We start from the raw sequence: 27,951 nt of genomic DNA, 5'->3' as shown, positions 1-27,951 counted from the left end.
CCTCAGCCGCGGCTCGCGCCCGTCTCTGGGGTTCGCGCTTTTAGCCGCGGCTCGCGCCCGTCTCTGGAGTTCCTTTAAGCAGCGCTCTTAAACCCCTCTCCTCGCGTACCAGGAAACAAAGAGGGAAGAAAAAGTCTCTTGCCTCTTCGGCCGGTGCAGGCTTTTCCCCGAACTCCCTCCCGGCTAGTCGTGGCGCACCAACCCCTTCAGGCTATGTTCAAGCCGCCAACCCCAGTCCTCTCCCTGCGCTCCGTCCAAAACCGAAACCCGAGCCTCAGCTCGCAGCCCCGCCCGCCCCGGCGGGTGAGCAGACAAGCCTCTCAGGCTGGTGAGTGCCGGTCGGCACCGATCGTCTGTGCAGGAATCTCCCCGCTTTGCCCTCCGCACCCGTCGCTGTGCACTACTCCGCTGTCCCGAAGCTCCCCGCTCCGCCTCCCTCAGTCTCCGCCCGCGGAGGGGCTTCCTAGTGTGTGGAAACTTCCTCCTTCACAGCTCCCTCCCACTGGTGCAGGTGCCGTCCTTATTCTTTTGTCTCTGTTTTTTTCTTTTTCTCTTTTGCCCTACCCAGGTACGTGGGGAGTTTCTTGCCTTTTGGGAGGTCTGAGGTCTTCTGCCAGCCTTCAGTAGGTGTTCTGTAGGAGCTGTTCCACGTGTAGATGTATTTCTGGTGTATCCGTGAGGAGGAAGGCGATCTCCACGTTTTACTCTTCCGCCATCTTTCCCCGTCTCCCCCCACCATCAGCTTTTATGATTCCCATAAAAAAGTTCAGGAGCAAGCACTGAACTTGAATGGTAGAGAGACTTGGTTTTATATTCTCATCTTTCACAGTGAAACATTAACCATCAAATTAACTATAGACATTTCTCCAAAGAAGATATACAGATAGCCAACAAACACATGAAACAGTGCTCAACATAACTAATCATTAGAGAAATGCAAATCAAAACTACAATGAGGTATTACCTCACACCACTCAGAATGGCCTTCATCAAAAAATCCACAAACAATAAATGCTGGAGAGGTTGTGGAGAAAAGGGAACCCGCTTGCACTGTTGGTGGGAATGTAAATTGATACAGCCACTATGGGGAACAGTTTGGAGGTTCCATAAAAAAAATAATAGAACTACCATATGACCCAGCAATCCCACTACTGGCCATATACCCTGAGAAAACCATAATTCAAAAAGAGTCATGTACCACAACGTTCATTGCAGCTCTATTTACAATAGCCAGGAGATGGAAGCAACCTAAGTGTCCATCGACAGATGAATGGATAAAGAAGATGTGGCACATATATACAATGGAATATTACTCAGTCATAAAAAGAAACGAAATTGAGTTATTTGTAGTGATGTGGATAGGCCTAGAGTCTGTCATACAGAGTAAAGTAAATCAGAAAGGGAAAAACAAATACCATATGCTAACACATATATATGAAATCTAAAAAAAAAAAAAAAAAAGTTTATGAAGAACCTAGTAGCAGAACAGGAATAAAGATGCAGACATAGAGAATGGACTTGAGGACATGGGGAGAGGGAAGGGTAAGCTGGGACGAAGTGAGAGAGTAGCATTGACGTATATACACTACCAAATGTAAAATAGATTGCTAGTAGGAAGCAGCTGCATAGCACAGGGAGATAAGCTGGGTGCTTTGCTACCACCTAGAGGAGTGGAATAGAGAGGATGGGAGGGAGACACAAGAGGGAGGAGATATGGGGATATATGTATACATAGAGCTGATCACTTTGTTATAAGGCAGAAACTAACACACCATTGTAAAGCAATTATACTCCAACAAAGATGTTTAAAAAAACCCACAAACCCCCCCCCCCCAAAAGCTATGGAAGAAACTGACGATTTTCCATCTCTATTCAATTAAATTAGTTAATTAACTAACTAATTAAATTAATTAGTGTAAATTGTTACTGATTTTTAATTTGTTTTTGCAAGATAAATTCATACGTTTTTTTTTTTAAATTATTTATTTATTTACTTAGTCTGCACCGGGTCTTTGTTGCGGCATGTAGACTTAGTTATGGCATGGATGTGGGATCTAGTTCCCTGACTAGGGTTTGAACCCGGGCCCCCTGCATTGGGAGCGAGAAGTCTTACCCACTGGTCCACCAGGGAAGTCCCAATTCATACATTTTTAAGGCTAAAGAAGTCCTTAACTTGGATTGAACAAAATGCAACAAATTTAAGCTGGCATATGGTAATCAGATGTGGCTCTGAGGCCACATTGCTTGAGGCTGAATCTTGGCTTTACCTATTAGCTGGATGACACTGCACCTTAGTGTGTCATGCTCAGTATTCTCTTCTGAAAGATGGAATTGAAGATGATGTCAACCCCATAGGGTAATTTTGAGCCAATGATGATAAGTAATGCATAGATTACATAGGAAATAATACCTCCATATATTGTCAAATGTCCCATGGGGAAGAATAACCTCTGATTGAGAACCACTGTTTTGTATTATAATAGATTTTCTGGGGAGAGAATGGAACAATTTCAAAATGACATAGTCCCTGAAGCCCAGAAGCAAACAGTCCAATGAGGGGAGAGACTTTTGAAGCATAGAATCTGAACTGAGACACATCAGAACTTGAATTCAGATGCTGAACATTGTTCACTGTCACTAGTTTCTTCATTTCCTTATCTGTAAAATGCAGATAACCATTAGAACTAAGCGGATAATTCAAGAATTTGGCTGGTGACAAAATAAGTGTATAAAATTAATAATTTTCTTATTTTACAGTTAAATATTATAATGGATAAAAGACCTAAATCATAATAGCAACAAATATAAAATTAGGAATAAAATTAACAAAATCAAAACACCCCAAATGTAAGCTACACACAGTAATTTCTTAGGGTTATAAATTAGGAAACTGATATGAATCTTTAATATTGGAAAGTGTTGGTCATTTTCCATGTAATAATACCATTTACATAAATGCTTTCAGAATCCAATATGGTCTTTTGTGTTGTTAATTTAACAAAACTATTTTAAAGTTCATCTGGAAAAAATCCAAAAGTATTTAAGAAGTAGAAAACAGGAGATTTTTAAAGTTTTTTAAAGAAAATTGCAATAATTAAAATGTTATGTTATTAACGTGAAAACAGACTAAAGAGAAATTCATCCTAATTACAAAAGAAGACAAAGAATATAAATAGACCTGTAGCAAATTAAACTGTAGAGATCCAAGAGGCAGAATAGAAAGTCCAGAAACAATTTAAGTATGTTTTCAATAAATTAAAAATAAATATTTGCTGAACCCATACTATGTTCCAGGAAGTGGTCTAAATATCGGGGATATATTAGTTATAAAACAGAATATGTCCTTGTTCTCTTAGATTTTCCCTAGAATAGGCAGAAAAACAATTTTAAAAATCAACTCATAGATTTGTTATATAATGTCTGGTACTGATAAGTGATTTAAAAAACATGAAAGAGAGTAAAGTGACAGTCATAAAGGATTTCCAATTTAGGTAGGGTGGTCTCTGGTCAGAGAAGTCTTCTTTTAATAAATAACGTTTAAGCAGAGATCTTAAAAAAAAACAGACAGGGAACCCCACACATATCTGAAGGTAGAGCATGGAGGACTTTGGGGCCAAACCTTTGGGAGATTAAGTCAAAGAATTAACTAGGTACTAAATATGATAGGGATGCTGAATTTTATTCTAAGTGTGATAGAAAGCCTCACAAAGAAGGAGGAAACACAATCTGTGAAAAATAAAGAGTAACAGGGAAAACCATAGCAGTGAGAATAATTTGAAAGCAGCATCAGTAGTTTGGTCGATTGGACCATGACATTTGTGGTGGAGGAGTTGAGAAATAGTTAGACTTGGGATTTGAAGATAGAGCATTAAGAATTGCTAATGCATTATATGCCAGATGTGAAACAAAGAGGTGAGTTTATGGTTACCTTCAACTTTTTTGGTCTGAGAAACTGGGCTGCAGAGGTTGCATTTACTGAGACAGGGAAGGAATAATTTGGGAAAGTTTGGGTAATCAACAGTTTGGCTCTGAACAAATTATGTTTGAGCTATCTATTGGACCCCAATGTGGAGAAATGTTTAATAGGTTGCTAGATAGATGAGTCCAAGTTCAAGGAAGTGACAGCAACTGGAGACACAAATTTGCAAATGATTTTAAAGCCACAGTCTGGATGAGGTCACCAAGAGTGAGCATGCAAATGAAGAAGTGTAGAGTTCCAGGGTGCTGGGTGCTTCAAGCATTAGGAAATGATATACACGTGTATTCATTTCCCATTGCTGCTGTAATAAATTACCACAAACATAGAGTTTTACACATCACAAATCTATTATCTTACAGTTCTGGAGGTCAGAGGTCCAAAACAGGTCCCAGTGGACAACATCAAGGTGTTGGCAGGGCTAGGTCTTTCTAGAGGCTCTGGGGAGAATCTGTTTGTTTGATTTTTCTAGTTCCTAGAGGCTGTCTGAACTCCCTTAGCATATGACCTCCACTCTCCATCTTGAAAACCAACGTCTGGCTATTCTTCACATACTGCCTTCTCTCTGGAGCTTTTTCTTCTGCTTCTCATATTTGAGGACCCTCTTGACTACCTTGGACCTATTCATGTGATCCAGGAAAATCCCCCTATCTTAAAATTATCTGTATCCCACCCATCTAGGTCATCACAGAGCACTGAACTGAGCTCCCTGTGCTATGGTCAAAGAGGGAGGGGATATATGTATACATATAGCTGATTCACTTCATTGTACAGCAAAAACTAACACAATATTGTAAAGCAATTATACTCCAATTTAAAAAAAATTAAATAAAAATAAAAACTGGAACACACAAGTCAAAAAAAATGTTATCTGCCATCATCTAAGTTCATCTGCAAGCTTAATTCTTCTTTTTCATGTAACTAAACTTATGGACATCTTTGGAAGACCACTATTCTCCTTACTACAGTCTGTGATAATGGCAACATGTTCCAAAAAAAAAAAAAGGAGAAAACAATAAAAGGTGTAGAGGTGTAGTTATAACTGGCTAAAAATATGAAAAAAATAATTAGAATGAATTCCTTATCTCACATCATATATTAATTTAATAATTAAAGCATTAAAATTTTCTTGTAAAAAATAAGAATCTTCTTGAGAAGTAGAATAGTTTATAGAAGAGTGTACTGAGGAATTCAATAAAAGCATGATGGAAAATATTAACTGATTTGACTGTGGTACATCAGCATTATATGAAACTTGTACGTCAAAGCAAAGAATAAGTAAAATCAAAAAAGGCAGGCAGCAAACAAAACCATAATATAGGATGTTGGAAATAGAAGCAGGCTTTTCAGTGTTTTTGTGGCCATCTCAGGATATTCAGCCTTGACTTTAATCCAGAATGTATGGAGCTTTGAAGTTGTCTCAAGCATACTTTTTAAGGTCAATGTCATTTGCAATCTCAAGCAGTTGATCCACTTCTAGCACAGACAAAGTTGATTCACCTGGCTTATTCATAAACGGGTCATGAACCCATTCCTTCCCAGTTCAGGGGTCTTTTGTGGTTGGGAAGTAATGCTCAAACTTTTTTGAAAGCTGAGATAGGTGATCATGCACCAGCTGGGAGAAACAGGGCCCTGGCTCAGTCTCTTTCAAAGTCTCTGCTAATGTTTGAAACATGTCAAAAATCCCAGTGTTCATTGATTGCCCCCATAATTCCAGTTTGGCTTTGAATGCAGCCACTTTCTCTGCTGACTTGAACACAGTTGTCGTTCTCCCCTGAAGTGACAGATTTTGTTCGTTGAGCTGGTTGAATATGTCACACAAGTAAGCAAGTTTTGCTACCCATTCTGTGTCACTGAAATGAGCTGCCAGTGATGACTGTTTTTCTAAAAGAAATCTCTGGAGTGGCTCTCATAACTCAAAAACGCTGACCAGTGATCTCCCTTTAGAAAGCCATCTCACTTCTGTGTGTAAGAGAAGACATGTGTGCTCTGCATCCATCTCTGCACAGAGCTGCGCAAACAGACGTGAGTTAAGGGCATGTACTTTAATGTGTATGACAATTTTAATCACATTCTGCAAAATGTTGCTAAGTTCAGGTAACATTTTTTGGCTAGCCGGCATTTCTCTATGGATGACACAGTGCATAGACTCACATTCAGAAGCGACCTCTTTGACTCGAGTAGTGAAAGCAGAAATCTGTCCAGTCATGGCAGCCTCTCCATCTGTGCATATACTGACACAAAATGACCAATTCGGTTTTCTTGATATGTAATCATTCAAAGACTTGAATAGTTCTGCAGCTGTGGTGTTGGCTGGCAACAAAAGTGCCACATAACTTATCCTCAAGCACATGCTCCTGAAAAATATATTGCATGAAAACAAGCATTGTTGCCTTGTTGTCAACATTGGTAGACTCATCAACCTGGATTGTGTACCACGGTGACTCATCAATCTTCTCTAAAAATTGTGCCTCAATACCCTCTGCTGTTTCATCAATTCATCTAGTTATGGTGCTAGCCAAAAGAGAAACACGTGCCACCTTTTGAATTGCAACCTCTCCTAAAAGTTCATGACAAATGTCCTTAGCAGCCGGCAATAGTAAAGGGCTTCTTAGCTTTAGCAATGCGGTTAGCCACTAAGAACGATGCTCTCAGTACAGACGCATTTGATAAAGTGGTGGCCTTCAATAATTGCTTCTGTTCTTTGTGTTCATGTTTATTTCTTTTGAAATACTCCAAAGGCTTGTCTTTTGCTGCAGGGTGCTTGGTCTCTATGTGACAAAGCAGTTTTGAAGGTTTCATGGCTTTCTTAGATAGCCGGTCGCCATAAATTATACAAAGCTGGCTTGGAGAATGTGAATCACCTGTTGTAATGAATCGGTAATTTAAGTAGGACTCTTAGTATTTTCTTTTAAATGCAGCTTTCTTTTTGTTGGCAGTATTAGAGTCTTCTGCTGTCTCATCATTGGGTCTTTTCCGGTTTTCAAAGAAGCTCTCCAGCAACGTTTGTTTTTTACTCATTTTGTCTAGGATTAGCTTGCGGGCTTACCAAAGCTGTGACTGAGAAAAGTGCATAGTGTGGGAAAGAGGCACGGATGGAAGTGGTAAATAAAATAATGGGCAAGCCACATGTGGACTAAGATAAATGTCAGATTCTGACTTAAAGCCTGCCACCAGATGCAGCTGTACAATTGAAGTATAGCAACTCACCTGACACTATAAAGCCTGCCACCAGATGTAGCTTGTCACTTGCCACTCACTGATGGGGTTTTGATATGAGTCTGTAAGCAACTGATTTATTATGGTCTCTGTGCAGTCAAACCTCTCTGCTAATGATAATCTGTATTTGCAGCCGCTCCCCAGTGCTAGCATCACAGCCTCAGCTCCACCTCAGATCATCAGACATTAGATCCTCATAAGGAGCACGCAGTCTAGATCCCTCATGTGTTCAGTTCACAGTAGGGTTCACGCTCTTATGAGATTATAATGCCACTGCTGATCTGACAGCAGGCGGAGCTCAGGCAGTAGTGCGAGCAATGGGGAGCAGCTGTAAATAGAGATGGAGCTTCGCTCACTTGTCCGCCGCTCACCTCCTGCTATGTGGCCCGGTTCCTAATAGGCCATGGACCGCTACTGGTCCATGGGGGAGGGGGTGGGGACCCCTGCTATAAAATAACTGAACAGTACTCCTCAATTTTTTTAAAGTCATCGTATACAATGAAAGTCTGAGAAACTGTCATGGCCAAAAGGGATCTAAGGAAACATCACAACCAAAGGTAATGTGGTATGCTAGATGGGATCTTGGAACAGAACAAGAATAATAGCTAAAAACTAAGAAACTCTGAATAAACTATGAACTTTAGTTGCTAATAATGTATAAGTATTGGTTTATTAATTGTGACCAACATCCCATACCAGTGAATGATGTTAGTAACAGATGAAACTGGGTAAGAAGTATGAAAACTCCCTGTGTTAGATTCTCAATTTTTTTCTAAATTTAAAATTATTTTAAAAAACTAAACTATATATAAAATATGACAAAATGGACTAAGTTTATCTCAAAAAAGTCATAAAATTAATTATTTAATGGATACATTTTGATCAATTTTTGATTATAAAATTAGTATATGGAAAATTTATTTACTATATTTAACATTAACCAATTTTTGTTAATATGTCATTTAACCCATTTATACAAAAGAGGAAACCAAGGGTTAGAAAGGTCCTTTGGTATTGTTTAAACTGATACCCATGTGAACCTGAGAGTATCCAAAATATTTGCAGACACATCTGCTCAATGAGAGTTTTTAGTTATGATGGATTATCTAGATGACAACTGCAATTATGACTGACCGAAGTGATTGACCCAAATGATTACCTAATTGAAAATGTTAAATATGTAATGTGCTTGAGGTGCATCTGACTTCTTTCAGGTTGACTTGTCCAAATTTTAAAGTAAGAATATTTGGTCAGTAATACAGTTACTGGTTGAATTACTTTTACTATTTTTACAGATATAGGATTTTTTGCAGTGATAATTTTCAGTGTAAAGAAATTCAACACTAGGTTTTAGTTTTTTAAATCACGTGGTAGAGACATTGATTTCCCTTCATGAAAATGATATTTTACACTGGAATAATTTTCAAAATGAAGGTCAAATGTGGTCCTGGTACACTGTGCACATGTAGAGTTCATAGTCAAAAAGCCAATTAGTGGGATATTGAGCCTTACAATATGCAGAGACATTCAGGCAAAATCAAATGAAAGAAAGAACTTGATGAAATTTTCTCATATTTGGATCAAACATAATAAGCAGATCTGATCTTTGTGTAGCTCATTAGTAACCATAGATATAAATAGGCAGTAAAGAACAGTACATTTTAATTTGCCATATTTTACTTAGGGGCATGCTTTCAAGTGTTTTGACTTATTAAAATATTTGATCAGATTAAGAATAATTTTATTGTTAAAATTAAAAAATGATAATGATAAATGAATGTTTCAAGTAATGGTGCATCACATTCAAAATCTGACAAAAAATGACAAGTGGAGGACAAATTATGGAAGTGCAGCTTTCTGCTAGTATTTCTAACATCCAGAATTTAGTTTCAAAATTTAATATTATCTACTGTATAAAAGTAATGATAATTTAAAGTTTATCAATTGTTCAGTCTTGCTTGTAATTAATTTGTTAATTTATTTTGGTTTCATGCTTCTTGTAAGAACTATAAGCATAAAAGTTTGTACCACATTTATGTCTGAACATAATTGAAGTAGTACAGTATTATAAAAATTTTAACTTATTTTTCAAAGGTATTTGAACATAATTTACAGTTAGAAGAACTGTGCTAATACTCCACTTGAGGAGTTCTCAATTATAATTGGTAAATGTCATGCCCTTACCCTGTTTTTAAGAAATAACATTGCCTAATTGCAGAGAGATAAGAGCAAAACATTCATCATTTTTATTTCAAAGCTGTTCACCACCTACTCACATAAGACTGAGTTTAACCAGCAATGTAAAATATTTACACTGCAGGTTCTTGTCAAGGAGTATAACCTCAAACTCACTCTCAAGTCTCAAAAGCTCTACTGAAAGAATTAATATTAATGTAAAATTACCTTGAGGATATACAACCCATTCATTCATATAGATCAGTGACTCTGTCTTAGCTGCATACTAAAATCACCTAAGACACTTAAAAAATACTGATATCTGGCTCCCATCTTGAGCTATTTTGATTTAGTTGGTTGGATGTGGGACTTGATATGGTTAATAAGTTCCCTTATATGATTGGAATTAAAAAACAAAAACAAGGGCTTCCCTGGTGGTGCAGTGGTTGAGAGTCCACCTGCCAATGCAGGGGACACGGGTTCATGCTCTAGTCTGGGAGGATCCCACATGCCACGGAGCGGCTAGGCCCATGAGCTATGGCCACTGGGCCTGCGCGTCCAGAGCCTGTGCTCCGCAGCAGGAGGGGCCACAACAGTGAGAGGCCCGTGTACCACAAAAAATCCCAAAAAAACAAAAACAAGAACCACTGGAATAGAAACTAGAAAGCAGTGCTTCTGATCCCAGCCTGCATATTAGTATCATAGGGGGAGCTTTCAAAATAGTGATGCAGGGGCTTCCCTGGTGGCGCGGTGGTTGAGAATCCACCTGCCGATGCAGGGGACACGGGTTCGTGTCCTGGACCGGGAAGATCCCACGTGCCCCGGAGCAGCTGGGCCCATGAGCTATGCCCGCTGGGCCTGAGCCTCCTAAGCCTGTGCTCCTTAACGGAAGAGGCCACAGCAGTGAGAGGCCCGTGTACCACAAAAAAAAAAAAAAAAAAATAGTGATGCAACTATAACAAAATACAACAAAAACAAAAGTGCTGACACTAGGGCCGTACCCCCTGATTCTGGTTTAATGGGTCTGTGGTGGGACCCAATTTGCTGATATTGTTTCAAAACTCCTACAGGTGATTCTAATGTAAAGTCAGGGCTGAGAACAATAGCTCCAAGACCTGGGCCACCTTATTTAGACTCTTGTAGAAGAAGAACACTTGGTCAAATATGTCTACTATACTTACTGCAGGGATGTTGTTCATTGTATTCCACAGTGAAAGAGATTTCTTTCTGGTGTCATAAGTAAGATTATGCAACTCCTGAAGAAACGTATTTGTTTTTATTGCCTGGACACTCTGCATTACTGCTAAAAGGCTTAGGTGCAAATTCAAGGCCAATGCTTAGCAAACGGGGAACATATGTTGTGGACAAACTTCATGTCATTTTTATCTTCTATTTCCTATTTTTGTTGTACTCTGTCCCCCAAAATTCCATTTGCTTTTAATTAATCACAAGGATTCTTGTTTTATTTTCCTTTTTCACAAGTCTTCTTCAATTATTTCTGCTGCCCTATGAGACTGAAAAAATGAAGGAGGGAAGGAGGAAGATAAATTCAAGGATTTTTATAGCATATACTCAACTGTGTGCAGAAGCAAAAAGACATACATTTAACACAGGTTTGCATTAGAGTGGACTCTAATTTATCTGATTGGTTTCACAGAAAAGTCCATTTGAAATATTGGCATGTAAGTAGCCTTAAAACAGTTGGAATTTGAGTAATAATGCAAGATAATAGGATAAATTTGATTGACTAGTTGGTGGTATTAGACTTAATTTAGTTGGAATTTAGATTACCCCCAAATGTATTCCTGGAATACAACACTATTTTTTTAACAAATGAGGTGTTTAAATTGTTATGTAGTATATTTCATTACATAAATCCAGTCTTTAACTCTGTAGAAAAGTATTCAAACTGTGAATTTATAATTTAGGAAGATATAATTAAATGCTGATCCTTAAATTTGTGGATGACCTAACTAAATGAAGCATTGCATTTAGTAATTAATTCATTATTAATTCAAACAATATTTCCTGGGCAGTTTACTACTGCCCGACTCTGGGTCAGCCTCTCTGCTATGCAGTGTGATTCTAGTGGTTAACAAAATAGATGGTCTCTGTTCGCATAGAATCTATACTCTAGATGGGAAACAGACTTAAGTGAACATAAGTAGAAATGTATATTTATTTAGAACAAGTGAAAAATGTTATGGAGAAAAATGCATATTATTATAAAAGATTAAAACAATGGCAGAGATGGGGGGTGGAATTGGAGTGTAATATACTCTGATAATTCAGAAATTTCTCTTGTGACAAAATTTGGATCAAAATCTAAAGAAGAATGAATAATCCTCAAGTGGGCAATGTGTATGTGTTGACATGGGTGAGGGGAATTGGGAAAGCTCTTTATGTAGAGGGGATAGCATATATTAAAGTCGATAAAAGAATAAAAAATTTCTATATATGCATGTGTATTCATACATTTACTTACATACAATTTCAAATCAATCTAACAGGCATTCCATTCAAAGTTTTTCCATTCACTAGTACTTGTTAAAACTTGAACTGGACAAGGAGCAAGACATAACAGTAACTTTCAAAATAGAATACAGTAAGTTAGCAGAATATCTGAACATGTTAAGGAGTGAAATTCTTGAAGGGGGAGAAAAATAAGGCAAAATGAGGATGCTTTGTGAATCCTAATTCTTTCATTCTGATGTTCTATCTCCACTCCTATTTACTTGAAGCTGATGCTGCAAGTAAAACTCAGACATATTTTTGCAAAAGTCCCTCAACCTAAGTTAGATTTTCTAAGACCTCAGAACAAGTCTCAAGAGAACATGAAGATAGAGTAAGTCAGCAGTCGGTACTGTCAGATTCCTCTCACTGATGGTGATCTAATCATAGACAATTTGTGCACAGGATGGAGGTTGTGGATTCTTACATATATGTACAGTCCAGACTATTGCTATGAGCTCCACAAAATCTGCTTTCTTATGTTCTTTACTGGGATGGCTCACAGGTTACTCAACTTCACATCTGAAACTTAACTCTTGACCTGTTTCTACAAGGTCGCCGATTCTTCAGTGTCTCACACCTCAGTACATGCATCCCTGAGTACAATGATGCTCATACCAATGATTTGACAGTCATCTCTTACACATTTCCCCACCTCTAGTCCATCACTCACCCTTGTCAGTTATAACTCCTATACATAGCACAATCCATCCTGTCCTCTACATTGCACTATTGATACTTCTAACTTAACTTCCATCATCTCTCATTTGGATTATTGCAGTAACCCTCTAACTGATTTCTTCATGTTCAACTGTATACCTTTCTAGTCTATTCTCACCAAATAACAATGTTTTTAAAAAAAGTTTTATTGGAGTATAGTTGATTTACAATGTTATGTTAGTTTCAAGTGTACAGCAAAATGAATCAGTTATACATATACATATATCCACTCTTTTTTAGATTCTTTTCCATATAGGCCATTACAGAGTATTGAGTGGAGTTTCCTGTGCTATACAGTAGGTCCTTAATAGTTAGTATGTTTTTTAATGCAGTTTTGATCATGTCAGTTTGATGCTTAAAATCTTTAACTGATTTTGCTTTGATCTTCTGAGAAGATTATAAAATGGTTCACTTGTCCTACATATCTGGACTTTACCTATATTTGCAGCCTCATCTGCCCGTCATTTCCCTCTTGCTCAAAGTCCTCATCTGCCCGTCATTTCCCTCTTGCTAAAGGTCTTCCAGCTGCATTAGCTCCAAGCTCTCTTTGGCCTCAGTGCCTTCACCCAGACAGTCTCTCATGCCCAGAATGCTCTTTAACCCACTCTTTATCTGATGATCTGGCTAATTCCTACTCAAGCTTCAGGTTATGTCTTAAATATCATTTTGTCAGAGAGCCTTTTCTTCACCTTGTAATTAAAATTAAGGTCTCATCTGTTTACACTCTCTTTATACCCTATGTTTTCTATACCCTATATTTTTTATCTATAGCTATATCTCAATTTGTAATTACATATTTTTGTGCTTGCAATTGCTTGTTTAATATTTACTACTGTCACCAAAATGTAAGCTCTGTGACGACATGAGATGGAGTCATGTTTAGAAGATATGTGTTAAAATTGGGCAGGAGTCAAGCCAAGGATTGCTCTTTTGTATTGTGCTAAGGGATTTGGATTTTATCTTAGAGGAAATAGAGAACTAATGAAAAAATTTAAACAAGGTGGTAGGGTGTTCAGAGTTTGATTCACCAAAGTCTTTATGGTCCCTAGTGGAGGTTGAGTGACATAAGAGTAATACCAGAGGCAAGGAGACTAGGTAAAACATTATTGAAATGATTCAAGTAGGAATGTTGAAAGGCTAACTAAGGCATGTGATGTTAGAACATGAAACATATTTAATGAATTATAATAAGGTGTCAATCAATATTTGGGTTCCCAGGGAAGTAGACTCTGAGGTTGAGATTAGAGTGTGTATTGGGTTTTATAAAGTGCTCTTGGGATCAACCCCTAAGGGAAAGAAGGGAAGGAAGAGAATTGGAAATAAGAAGTCAAGTTGTAGTACAGACTCAGTGAAAGCCTAAGCTAGCCCCACAGTGAACTCTGGAGCTGGGATGGCCCCTTAGAATAAACCTCTAGTTGGGGCTAGTGGACTAGACCTTTACAGTCCTATATTAATCAGTCATTCATTGGATATAGGCTGTCCCCATGAATGGGGAATGCTTTGGGTGAGATGGCTGTTTTCAGGCAATACCTGAAGGTGGATGACAGGTGAGATCATTTTGCTGTTGGCACTCTTAGCAGTTGGAAGAGGCATTTGGGTGCATAAGGCTCCACAGGTTCCAATTGACTGAAGGGCTGAGAGAAACAAAGAAACCTGGATGATAAACAGAGTGAGGCCTGGGCTGAAGATAAAAGATTAGAAACTTATAGCCCAATAAGACATAGCAGAAGCTATGGCCCTTGGTGAAACTCCCTAGAAAACATGTGCTGGGAGAAGAGTATTGAGGTATATATGGAAGCCTGAGAAAACCAGACAAAACAAACCTGGGTCAGGGCACCTATGGAATGAAAAGACTGAGGATGAGCATGTAGAGAAGTAGTAAGCAGGATGATATAACAAAGGCAAAAGAGACAAATATTACAGCAAACATTTCCTGGGTGCTTGTCAAAGCCAGGTCTTTGAACATATTCCATAAACTTCATCTTCAAAGAAGCCCTATGAGGTTGGTATCATTATTGTCCTACTTTTGTAGAACAGGCAACTTTGAACGGTTCAAAACATACCCAAATTTGATGGTTAAGCCATCAAGCCATGATTGACACAAACCTCTCTCCAAAGCATGTGCTGTTTACTGCCTCATCTAGAAGATGGTGGTTTATTTTGAACTTTACAGAAAGGATGATTAAGCAAGAATATGGAAGTGTTCTTTGGAGATAGCAGTTAGGATGTCCCAGAATTCTGTCACATTTCTAGCAAGGGGAAAATGTGAAGGTGGACCAAAAGATGTATATGAATACATAGCAGGGAATACAGATCTGACAAGATGGAATTTTAATATGGAAGATAATTGAGTATGTTTGTATTCTAAAGGACAATTCAGAGAGACAAAGAGGGCATAGTTACAATGAAAGTAGGGCATGATCAATGGACCAAGGGCCCCTGAGGAAGTATGGGATAAGATTCACAGAAAAGTTAGAGAAGAAAATAATATCTCCCCTTAAATGTAAAGGAGAGAAAGTAAAGATGGTGTTAACAATTGGCTTTGACTGTGAGAGCAAAACAAAAACTAAAGCTCCTGCATTACTTATGTTTCTCATATTATACTTATACTTAGGATGTGCCTCTATATTCTAAGTAAACATATGCTCTTACTTGTGTTTGTCTGTAACACAGACCAGATGTTCTGTCTGATAAAAAATCAAACATTTGGAAGTTAGAAAATTCCAGGACAAAATAAAGACAGGAGTAAAAATTAGGTAGAATGAGGAAGAGGAAATAGAAGTAATAAGTCAGAGTAGTGTTGGCAAATCCGTTCAGGGTGGGAATGGTTAAACTTGTGTCTCAACAACCTGAAACAAAGGGCTGAGAAAACTCTTCATCCTTAGTTGGTGTTAGGAAACTATGAACTACACAGAAGTCATCTGTTTCCTCAGTGATTCACACTCTTTAGAGAAGAAGTTCTTATTTGGTCTAGGATGGTACTAAGAAAGCAACAACATCAGCAGCAAGGATAGATAGATGATAGATAGATGATAAATAGATAGGGCTTCCCTGGTGGTGCAGTGGTTGAGAGTTCGCCTGCTGATGCGGGGGACACGGGTTCGTGCCAAAAAAGATAGATAGATAGATACATACATACATACATAGATGGACCACCATTCTTGGAAACTTAATAGTTTTCACATATTCTAATTAAATTAATGGGTTTTTAAAACCTGGATAGTGTTGGACCACCCATCATCTCTTGGCTTATATTTGAATAAAATGGAGGACCTTTTGGAAACTGTAATGCCTCCCACCAGGAGCATGCTTGGTGTGCCTGCTTTCAAATACTTTTCATCCTTGGAATGGATTCCTTGCAGTAGAATGTGAAAGAAAAAGAGGAAAAGTTCACACTTCCCAAATTAAGCCTACTCCCCACCTCATGTCTGAACCATGGCAGGAATGTGACCAACAAAAATGCCAACTTGACTCTTAGATGTTGACACCACCTCAATTGAAATTTACTTGCTTTGAAAACTATCAAAGGGATAGCACTAAATTTCAGGTTTAATCCCAATTCATATGAAAGTTCTTATGAATTCTTTGCTATCCTCCTGTATTTTTTTGTTTGTTTGTTTTAACTTTATTGTGGTATAATTGCTTTACAATGGTGTGTTAGTTTCTGCTTTATAAAAAAGTGAATCAGTTATACATATATATATATGTTCCCATATCTCTTCTCTCTTGCGACTCCCTGCCTCCCACCCTCCTTATCCGACCCATCCAGGCGGTCACAAAGCACAGAGCTGATCTCCCTGTGCTATGCGGCTGCTTCCCACTAGCTATCTACCTTATGTTTGGTAGTGTATATATGTCCATGCCTCTCTCTTGCTTTGCCACAGCTCACCCTTCCCCCTCCCCATATCCTCAAGTCTGTTTTCTAGTAGGTCTGTCTTTATTCCTGTCTTACCCCTAGGTTCTTCATGACATTTTTTCTTTTCTTAAATTCCATATATAGGTGTTAGCATATGGTATTTGTCTTTCTCTTTCTGACTTACTTCACTCTGTATGACAGAATCTAGGTCTATCCACCTCATTACAACTAGCTCAACTTCGTTTCTTGTTATGGCTGAATAATATTCCATTGTATATATGTGCCACATCTTTATCCATTCATCCGATGTTGGGCACTTAGGCTGTTTCCATGTCCGGGCTATTGTAAATAGAGCTGCAGTGAACATTTTGGTACATGACTCTTTTTGAATTATGGTTTTCTCAGGGTATATGCCCAGTAGTGGGATTGCTGGGTCATATGGTAGCTCTATTTGTAGTTTTTTAAGGAACCTCTCTACTGTACTCCATAGTGGCTGTACCAATTCACATTCCCACCAGCAGTGCAAGAGTGTTCCCTTTTCTCCACACCCTCTCCAGCATTTATTGTTTCTAAATTTTTGTTATGATGGCCATTCTGACTGGTGTGAGATGATATCTCACTGTAGCTTTGATTTGCATTTCTCTAATGATTAAAGATGTTGAGCATTCTTTCATGTGTTTGTTGGCAGTCTGTATATCTTCTTTGGAGAAATGTCTATTTAGGTCTTCTGCCCATTTTTGGATGAGGTTGTTTGTTTTTCTGTTATTGAGCTACATGAGCTCTTTGTAAATTTTGGAAATTAATCCTTTGTCAGTTGCTTCATTTTCATATTTTCTCCCATTCTGAGGGTTGTCTTTTGCTCTTGTTTATGGTTTCTTTTGCTGTGCAAAAGGTTTGAAGTTTCATTAGGTCCCATTTGTTTATTATTATTTTTTTAATTTCCATTTCTCTAGTAGGTGGGTCAAAAAGGATCTTGTTGTGATTTATGTCATAGAGTATTCTGCCTATGTTTTCCTCTAAGAGTTTGATAGTTTCTGCCCTTAATTTAGGTCTTTAATCCACTTTGAGCTTATTTTTGTGTATGGTGTTAAGGAGTGATCTAATCTCACACATTTACATGTACCTGTCCAGTTTTCCCAGCACCACTTATTGAAGAGTCTGTCCTTTCTCCACTGTATATTCCTGCCTCCTTTATCAAAGATAAGGTGTCCATATGTGTGTGGGTTTATCTCTGGGCTTTCTATCCTGTTCCATTGATCTATCTTTCTGTTTTTCTGCCAGTACCATACTGTCTTGATTACTGTAGCTTTGTAGTATAGTCTGAAGTCAGGGGGCCTGATTCCTCCTGCTGCGTTTTTTTTCTCAAGATTGCTTTGGCTATTCAGGGTCTTTTGTGTTTCCATATAAATTGTGGAATATTTTGTTCTAGTTCTGTGAAAAATGCCAGTGGTAGTTTGATAGGGATTGCATTGAATCTGTAGATTGCTTTGGGTAGTAGAGTCATTTTCACAATGTTGATTCCTCCAATCCAAGAACATGGTATATCTCTCCATCTATTTGTATCATCTTTAATTTCTTTCATCAGTGTCTCATAATTTTCTACATACAGTTCTTTTGTCTCCTTAGGTAGGTTTATTCCTAGATATTTTATTCTTTTTGTTGCAGTGGTAAATGGGAGGGTTTTCTTGATTTCACTTTCCGATTTTTCATCATTAGTGTATAGGAATGCCAGAGATTTCTGTGCATTAATTTTGTATCCTGCAACTTTACCGAATTCATTGATTAGCTCTAGTAGTTTTCTGGTAGCATCTTTAGGACTCTCTATGTATAGTATCATGTCATCTGCAAACAGTGACAGCTTTACTTCTTCTTTTCCGATTTGGATTCCTTTTATTTCCTTTTCTTCTCTGATTGCTGTGGCTAAAATTTCCAAAACTATGTTGAATAAGAGTAGTGAGAGTGGGCAACCTTGTCTTTTTCCTGATCTTAGTGGAAATGCTTTCAGTTTTTCACCTTTGAGGATGATGTTGGCTGTGGGTTTGTCATATATGGCCTTTATTATGTTGAGGAAAGTTCCCTTTATGCCTACTTTCTGGAGAGTTTTTACCATAAATGGGTGTTGAATTCCCCATATTAGGGAAGTTTTCAACTATAATCTCCTCAAATATTTTCTCAGTCCATTTATTTTTCTCTTCTTCTTCTGGAACCCCTATAATTCGAATGTTGGTGCATTTAATGTTGTCCCAGAGGTCTCTAAGATGGTCCTCAGTTCTTTTCATTCTTTTTTCTTTATTCTGCTCTGCAGTAGTTATTTCCACTATTTTATCTTCCAGGTCACTTATCCATTCTTCTGCCTCAGTTATTCTGCTACTAATCCCATCTAGAGTATTTTTAATTTCATTTATTGTGTTGTTCATCGTTGTTTGTTTCATCTTTAGTTCTTCTAGGTCCCTGTTAAATGTTTCTTGAATTTTGTCTATTCTATTTCCAAGGTTTTGGATCATCTTTACTATCATTATTCTGAATTCTTTTTCAGGTAGACTGCCTATTTCCTTTTCATTTGTTAGGTCTGGTGGGTTTTTATCTTGCTCCTTCATCTGCAGTGTGTTTTTCTGTCTTCTCATTTTGCTTATCTTACTGTGTTTGGGGTCTCCTTTTTGCAGGCTGCAGGTTCGTAGTTCCCATTGTTTTTGGTGTCTGTCCCCAGTGGCTAAGGCTGGTTCAGTGGGTTGTGTAGACTTCCTGGTGGAGGGGACTAGTGCCTGTGTTCTGGTGGATGAGGCTGGATCTTGTCTTTCTGGTGGGCAGGTCTACGTCTGTTGGTGTGTGTTGGGGTGTCTGTGGACTTATTATGATTTTAGGCAGCCTCTCTGCTAATGGGTGTGTTTGTGTTCCTGTTTTTCCAGTTGTTTGGCATAGGGTGTCTAGCACTGTAGCTTGCTGGTCGTTGAGTGAAGCTGGGTGCTGGCATTGAGATGGAGATCTCTGGTAGATTTTCACCATTTTATATTATGTTGAGGTGGGAGGTCTCTTGTTGACCAGTGTCCAAAGTTGGCTCTCCCACCTCAGAGGCACAGCACTGACTCCTGGCTGCAGCACCAAGAGCCTTTCATCCACATGGCTCAGAATAAAAGGGAGAAAAAGTAGAGAGAAAAAATTAGTAGAAGTAGGAAGAAAGAAAGAAAGAAAGAGAGAAAGAAAGAAAGAAGAAAGAAGAAAGAAAGTGAGGAAGGAAGGAAGGAAGAAAGAAAGAAAGAAAGAAAGAAAGAAAGAAAGAAAGAAAAGAAAAGAAGGATAGAAGGAAAGAAGGAAAGAAAGAAAGGAGGGAGGGAGGGAAGGATGGAGGGAGGAAGGAGGGAAGGAGGGAAGGAAGGAAAAAAGGAAGAAAGCAAAAGATAAAGTAAAATATAATAAAGTTATTAAATTAAAAATATTTATTAAGAAAAAACAATAAAGAAAAAAAAATGGACGGATATACCTTTAGGACAAATGGTGGAAGCAAAGCTATACAGACAAAATCTCATATAGAAGCATACACATACACACTCACAAAAAGAGGAAAAGGGGAAAAAAATCATAAATCTTGCTCTCAAAGTCCACCTCCTCAATTTGGGATGATTCGTTGTCTATTCAGGTATTCCACAGATGCAGGTACATAAAGTTGATTGTGGAGCTTTAATCCGCTGCTTCTGAGGCTGCTGGGAGAGATTTCCTTTTCTCTTCTTTGTTCTCACAGCTCCCAGGGGCTCAGCTTTGGATTTGGCCCCACCTCTGCGTGTAGGTCGCCGGAGGGCGTCTGTTCTTCGCTCAGACAGGACCGGGTTAAAGGAGCTGCTGATTCGGGGACTCTGGCTCACTCAGGCCGGAGGGAGGGAGGGGTACGGAGTGCGGGTAGAGCCTATGGTGGCAGAGGCCGACGTGACGTTGCACCAGCCTGTGTGCCGTGCGTTCTCCTGGGGAAGTTGTCCCTGGATCCCGGGAACTTGGCAGTGGCGGGCTGTACAGGCTCCCCGGAAGGGAGATGTGGATAGTGACCTGTGCTCGCACACAGGCTTCTTGTTTGCAGCAGCAGCAGCCTTAGAGTCTCCTGCCCGTCTCTGGGGTCCACGCTTTTAGCCGCAGCTCGGTCCCAACTCTGGAGCTCCTTTAAGCAGCACTCTTAATCCCCTCTCCTCATGCACCAGGAAGCAAAGAGGGGAGAGAAAGTCTCTTGCCTCTTTGGCAGGTCCAGACTTTTCCCTGGACTCCCTCCCAGCTAGCCGTGGTGCACTAACCCCCTGCAGGCTGTGTTCACGCTGCCAACCACAGTCCTCTCCCTGTGCTCCGACTGAAGCCCGAGCCTCAGCTCTCAGCCCCGCCCACCCCGGCAGGTGAGCAGACAAGCTTCTCGGGCTGGTGAGTGCCGGTCGGCCCCGATCCTCCGTGCGGGAATCTCTCTGCTTTGCCATCTGCCCCCCTGTTGCTGTGCTCTCCTCTGTGGCTCCGAAGCTTCCCCCTCCGCCACACGCTGTCTCCGCCCACGAAGGGGCTTCCTAGTGTGTGGAAACCTTTCCTCCTTCACTGCTCCCTCCCACTGGTGCAGGTCCCGTCCTTATTCTTTTGTCTCTGTTTATTCTTTTTTCTTTTGCCCTACCACGGTATGTGGGGAGTTTCTTGCCTTTTGGGAGGTCTGAGGTCTTCTGCCAGCATTCAGTAGGTGTTCTGTAGGAATTATTCCACGTGTAGATGTATTTCTGGTGTATCTGTGGGGAGGAAGATGATCTCCACATCTTATTCTTCCGCCATCTTCTCCTCGTCCCCTATCCTACCTGTGTTTTTGAGTCAGACTAGAAAGAGGAGGGAAGCATCATAGGTGAGAGACCACATCTACTCCTGGATCAGTTACTGTGCCTCTAGTCTAGCCAGGTGCTCTGAAAACCTCACATTCCTCATCTAGCAAATGAGAGACTGAAGCCTGATGACTTTGAAGCTGCCTTCCATCTCTAAAAATTTTTCTGTTACCTGGATTTAAGTAATTACACATCTCATCCAAAGGACCACTTTCATATTGCTCCATAAAAATGGAATATACATTTTTGACTTTGATATATATGATATATTCCAAGCTGCTGTTGAAGAAACATCTAATGAACATTTATAACCTAAACATTATTTCACCATAGAGAAAGGTGTCACTCAACAGATAATATAATAATTACCAGTAAATTCAATAATAAGAAGTGCTTCTCCTTGTTCTTGCTTTCTGGATCTTAGAAAGAAACTATGAAATCTGCATGTCTTGCTTAGGATGTCCCTTTTCATAAAGTCTCAGTGATTTTAGTAGAAGTCTTGAAAATAATACCTGAACATTTATTTTAATTCAAGAAGTCATTATTAAAACCAGGATTCATGAACCATATTAAAGAGAGGTGGCTTAGATTAGAAGAAAATAATAGGTCATCTGAAGTCCAAAGTGTTTTGCAAATGCTCTCTAAAGAACTGGCAAGGCGTTGGTGTTTTCTTCTGTGGTGGCTTAACACATATATTTATACTTTTATATCAGAGTGATTTTTTTTTTTTTTTTTTTTTTGGTACACGGGCCTCTCACTGCTGTGGCCTCTCCCATTGGGGAGCATAGGCTCCGGACGTGCAGGCTCAGCGGCCATAGCTCACGGGCCCAACCGCTCCGCGGCACGTGGGATCTTCCTGGACCGGTGCACGAACACGTGTCCCCTGCATCGGCAGGCGGACTCTCAACTACTGTGCCACAAGGGAAGCCCCAGAGTGATTTTTAGACAAGAAGTTTTCAACTCTGTAATTACCAATCCACAATGGAAATTTTGACACATAATTAATTACAGCATTGCTTAGACAATAGTAATATGAGAAATACTAACGCTGAATGCAGTATTTCTTGGCACACCTCTGGCTACGTTCTTATTGGCTGAGAAACAATTATACATGACTAGTAAGTAATTCATACGTAGTATGAAGTGAATGTGAGTGTACGAGGGCAGCATGCATGTACAACAGGTACTTCTAGTTAAGCCACGTTCAGTCACTGCTGCCGGTTTGGACTAAAGCATTCTGGGCAGTAACAGTGGAGAACATCATCAGAGATCGCTGAAGCCTCACAAAGGCCTCCCCGTTCTGGGACGTGAGCAGCTTCCCTTGCAGATTGGATCCATATTTAAAGCAGAGGCAATGACATTTAACCCACTGCAAATCGCTGGACTGGTTCTTGGGTTCTTCGGCATGGTGGGAACTCTGGCCACAGCACTTCTGCCTCAGTGGAGAGTATCGGCTTTTGTTGGCAGCAACATTATTGTCTTTGAAAGGCTCTGGGAAGGGCTCTGGATGAACTGCATCCGACAAGTCAAGGTTAGGTTGCAGTGTAAGTTCTACAGTTCTTTGCTGGCTCTCCCACATGACCTGGAAGCAGCCCGCGCCCTCATGTGTGTAGCTGTTGCCTTATCTCTGATTGCTCTGCTTATTGGCATCTCCGGCATGAAGAAGATTCAGTGCAAAGGCTCTAACGAGAGGGTTAAAACATATCTTCTGGGGACTTCTGGAGTCCTCTTTATCCTGACGGGCATCTTCGTTCTCATTCCGGTGTGCTGGACAGCCAATATCATCATCAGGGATTTCTACAACCCAGCCGTCCACATAGGTCAGAAACGAGAGCTGGGAGCGGCACTCTTCCTTGGCTGGGCAAGTACCGCTGTCCTCTTCATCGGAGGGGGTCTGCTTTGTGGGTACTGCTGTTGCAACAGAAAGAAGCAAGAGAACAGATATCCAGCCGCTGAGCATCCTGCGCCACACACAGATAAGCGACCACAGAACGGGACAGTGCTTAGTAAGACCTCCACAAGTTACGTCTAACACCTGCTTTTCACTCAAACTGTGGGTTATGATCAGTGTGTTTTATAGAGTCTTGCCAGAAACTGTAAGTACATCAGGCAGGAGAACTTGCTTTACGATTGTTTTTAAAATTGAGATGAAAAGTTTAAAGGGCATATAGATTGTAGTCACCTGTGATAGGAATAAAAATGACTTGCTTTAGACATTCTGACCTCATGTGTATTAAATGCATTTACTATTACTGGACTCAAATAATAATCCCCGTTCCAATTTGTGTAGTCTAAAATCAAGTATGTCCATAATCCTTAGTATAATGATAGACTCTTTCTTTGTCCACAACCATATATTATCTGTTAAGAAATCTGAATTCTATTGTAATTCATAAACCCTAGCAATAAAACATATTCTAAAATATAACCTAACTTATTTTTTCTCCAAATTGATGACTTTTTTTCTTTTTAAAACAAGCTGCAAATAATAGACATCAAATAAGGACTTTTAATTGAATTTATCAAAATATGAAAATGTTTGTTAAGTGAAAAGAGTTGTTTCTCCTTTAGGAAACTCAAATGTACTAGAAATTAAACACTTTTAGGGAGAAGGAAGCTCTAATTTCTGTTAGGATATTTAAGAAGATGATTTTAAAGCATCTAACTTATACAGTTAAACGTGCTTAGAATTATATATTCAAATGAAAATAATTTATAAATGAAAAATAATATGCTCTCAGAACCTATGATGTACACCTACAAGCAAACAGAATTATCTGTCTTGATAAGACACATCAATAGAATACTATGAACTGTCAATTCTCCTCAACAGGAAATACAGTCCCAACTAGGGAACTGAGGTTTGGGTGTTGAAGGGACCGGTTTCTGTTCCTTGTTTTATTCTTTAGTCATTGCACAGGTCTACATACTCTAAGTAAAATGAAGAATCAAGGTCATGATTCAGGCAGTTAGGCCAGAATAAGTACCTCCTTTTGTATTCTCTAATAAATAAATAAGTATGAATAAAGCATTTTGTTTTGCTTGAATTATATGCATTCTTTTCTCAATTCTTCACTTCCCGTGTATTTAACATGCTAATATTGGGTCATAAGTGTGGGGCTTGGGGGAGATGGATAGACAAGTGTTTGTGGGGCAAGACCACCCCTATGCGATGCTTCTGAATATCTCCAGTGTCTTGTGAACCAATTAATGTTTATATATTTTAACTCTTCAAATTTTAACTCTTCAAATATTGTGTTTATTTTATAATAAAGATGTATTTCATTTACAACATATAATTTCAGTGAAGAGATTAAATTTGTTCACCAAATATTTATTTCGTGTCCATGCTTATTATAATAAAATAATAAAATAAAATAGTTACATATTTTCAATAATGTTGGTCTATTTCCCTGTGGGGTTAATTTGAAAATGTTTTGTCCTCAAAAGATCATCTAATAACTCTGAAGCATTAAATCAGAGATAACTCAAGGCTAGATGTTAATGTCAAACCCTCATTCCATTCTACAAACCACCAGCAAGACTTCAATAAGGCAAACCCTTGGCAATATAAAACTGTATTTTAAAAATTAGTAGTACATTAATGATATAGGCCAAATAAATGTAAATGTCTTCAAATAATAGCAATAAAAATAAGAAAACCAATAATTTAGATAGATTTTTTCCAAGATTGCTTTATTTTTCCGTCTTAATTGAGTAAGACCAAAATATTGGGCATGTTGCAAAGGAGTCACTTATCTTACACAAGCAAATACATAAGACATCAGGACAAGCAAGATATATGCTTAAGGGTTGTCATGGAATCATTTGTCTTACCCTTTGGCTCACTAGAAGAAGTAATTAGTATGGCAGGATGGGTTCCAGAATCTAAATGAGGCATGATATCCTGCTAGTCAGAGAATCGAAGAGTAAAATTGTGTAACTCTAGGTAGAGTCATAAAGTTACTTTAGACAACATTAGCTACTGAATATGGGGCAAAGTTTTAGGGACTACGAATTATTTTCCTTGCACTTTCATTAATCAGAGTATACTTTGGAAACAAAAAAAATGTTCCTTCTCTCTGCTGCACTACTTTTCCTTCTACACCAAAAAAAAAAATAATAATTTTCAACAAATTTCAAGGTGCATTGTAGATGTAAATATCACAACACAAACCCAGGTATGGAAGAAATGCATCTTCTTTTTTAAATCCAACTTAAATTCAACTTCTTGGGTATTTTCCCATGTATTACACAGTTTTGGGGGTCTTCTTCAGGGATAAGCAGCAGCTGAGTGGTAGGTTCAGGGGATCAGTCCATGATCATCACTCCATAGATGTACTGAGATGATGTCTATTATACCTGCCTACAAGGTCCCTTTAGGCTTCTCTGCTCGGTCGATTTTCTGTCATGCTTGGCAATCTTTTTTTGAGACTCTCTTGTTCTCAGATGCTTGGATTTGTGGATTTCAACCCTGGCTGCATAGTAATAGAATTGCCAGAGGAACTTTGAAAACTACCAAAGCAGCCAGTGTCCAGATGACCTATGACATCATTTTCCAGAGTCATGGCAGGAATCTGACCTCCTGACTTGGTTACCAGCTGTCTACAAGCAGTGGTAAAGCAAATTTTGCTTTCTCCCATAGGAATTTTTTAAAAAATATCACCTCCACAAATCTCCTCCTCCATTGTCAAAAATTTTATACAGGGGCTTCCCTGGTGGCGCAGTAGTTGAGAGTCTGCCTGCCGATGCAGGGGACACTGCTTCGTGCACCGGTCCGGGAAGATCCCACATACCGCGGAGTGGCTGGGCCCGTGAGCCATGGCCGTTGAGCCTGCGTGTCCGGAGCCTGTGCTCCACAACGGGAGAGGCCACAACAGTGAGAGACTCGCGTACAGCAAAAAAAAAAAAAAAAAAAAATTTATACAATTTCATAGACGCTTAGGCATTCAGAAGCAAAAATGCATAAATAAAGACTGAAACTTCTCTAGGCGATTTTGCTTTCAGTTTTGCTATCTACTCCCTATCTAGAGAACCAGTGAAATGCATTGTTAACTGCCTTCTGGAATGGGGACCAGAGAGAGGGGGGAAATATAATATTATCTAGCCACACATGGTTAAAATGTTTTAAAAGATTAACCCTCTGTAGGTTACACATTTAATTAAATGCACACTAATAATGCTTTTCTTTTGCAGAAAGATCTTGAAATATTTAAAAATATTTTGTTGGGCTCACTTGCTCTCTGCAGCTACCACATACTGTAGACAGTGCAGAGAGCATTATCAACATATTTTAACTAAGAGAACTGAAAATTACAAGGTTGTATGACTTGGCCAAAGTCATATACCAGCACTGAGAAATCAAGAAGTCAGCCATACTAAGTAGAGACTTAATAAATATTTGAGGAATGATCAAGAAACTATATACGTCAGTATAGTAATTTGAGATTTTAGCTAATATGAAGCTCCTCTTCCCACAGGGAAGAGATGAAACAATAGAACTCAGAAGTTTAAAGACAGTTCTTGTTTTTTTAGTCTGAAAAGCCTAAATTCTGAGGAGACTCAGAATTTAGGCAAAGTATAAAATGGCTCAGTCAGAATCAGGTTTTTCTGAATCTTAAGATTATACAATTATTTCTTTGGTTGAAGGTAAAATAAAAAAATGCAGAGTTAAGAAGGTCTAGATTTCAGTGTGTCCCTGGGAAGAAACCTATGGACACTCCCTAGTTCAGTTCTTGGAGAGTGAGATGCAGAGAAATGACAAACTCTCAGATGGGTTTGAGAATTTAAGGACAGAAATGATCTGTGTCCTGTCCAAGGTGGAACAAAGGATGTTGACAGTTTTCCTCATGCACTCACAGTGTTGGGAGATAAGAAACGTCTCTGTGATGTGTTTAGTCTGTCAGGCCAAGAGATAATCTTGCCATGTTTTCCACAGCTAGAACACTATGGGAACAGAAGAATATTTCCTACTCCCCTTAAAATGGAACAGAACATTCAAAAAGTCCTGGTTGTTGGGATTCAGTGAGAACACAGCAGTAACACACATGGATGGACAAGGTGGGGTGGGGGGGAGGGCGTCCATCTGTTTGTCTTCAGATCTATTCCTTGCCTTCCTCTGCTCTAATCTGTATCCTAAGGATGTTGGTCCCTGCAGGTTGTGCAGTGGTATGCCAAGAGTGGATGATGGCAGTTGTCCTTACCAGGTATAGGCAATACGGGGTAACTCTATCTGTAGAGAATTTAAAAGCAATAATAAATCCACCTAAATATCAGATCTGTTCTTTATTATCTTTACATAAAGGCCTTTCTAAAAAATGTCAGTGATAAAGCACTCCTGCTCAGAAAGAAAAAAAATTGTGTTGGTCTAAGTCCTGCAAATCACTGTAGTTACTGTAGATGTAGAAAATAGACAGAGAGACAGATAGATGATAGATAGATAGATAGATAGATGATAGGTAGATAGAGCCAGCAAAGAGCTGAATTGTGTCCCCTGCTAAAATTCATACATTAAAATCCTACCCCCAGTATCTCAGAATGTGACCATATTTGGAGATAAGATCTTAAAAGAGATAAAGTTAAAATGAAGACATAAATGTGGGACCTTAATTCAATATGACTGGTGTTCTTAAAAGAAGAGGGTAGTTGGATGCAGACAGAAGCAG

The 27,951-nt window shown here is 39.0% G+C and overlaps 1 protein-coding gene across 1 annotated transcript; it reads left to right on the top strand.

The window, feature by feature from the left end:
• Positions 1 to 22,640: 22,640 nt before the first annotated feature.
• On the top strand, positions 22,641 to 23,318 carry CLDN17 (claudin 17). Its single transcript, XM_032631440.1, has one exon. It carries the CDS (start codon positions 22,641 to 22,643, stop codon positions 23,316 to 23,318), a length of 678 nt encoding a protein of 225 aa, XP_032487331.1.
• Positions 23,319 to 27,951: the final 4,633 nt, after the last annotated feature.

Source organism: Phocoena sinus, chromosome 4, assembly GCF_008692025.1.
Source record: "Phocoena sinus isolate mPhoSin1 chromosome 4, mPhoSin1.pri, whole genome shotgun sequence".
Lineage (NCBI taxonomy): Eukaryota > Metazoa > Chordata > Mammalia > Artiodactyla > Phocoenidae > Phocoena > Phocoena sinus.
The sequence above is the reverse complement of the archived record's forward strand: the minus strand, read 5'-3'. Positions and strand labels throughout refer to the sequence as shown.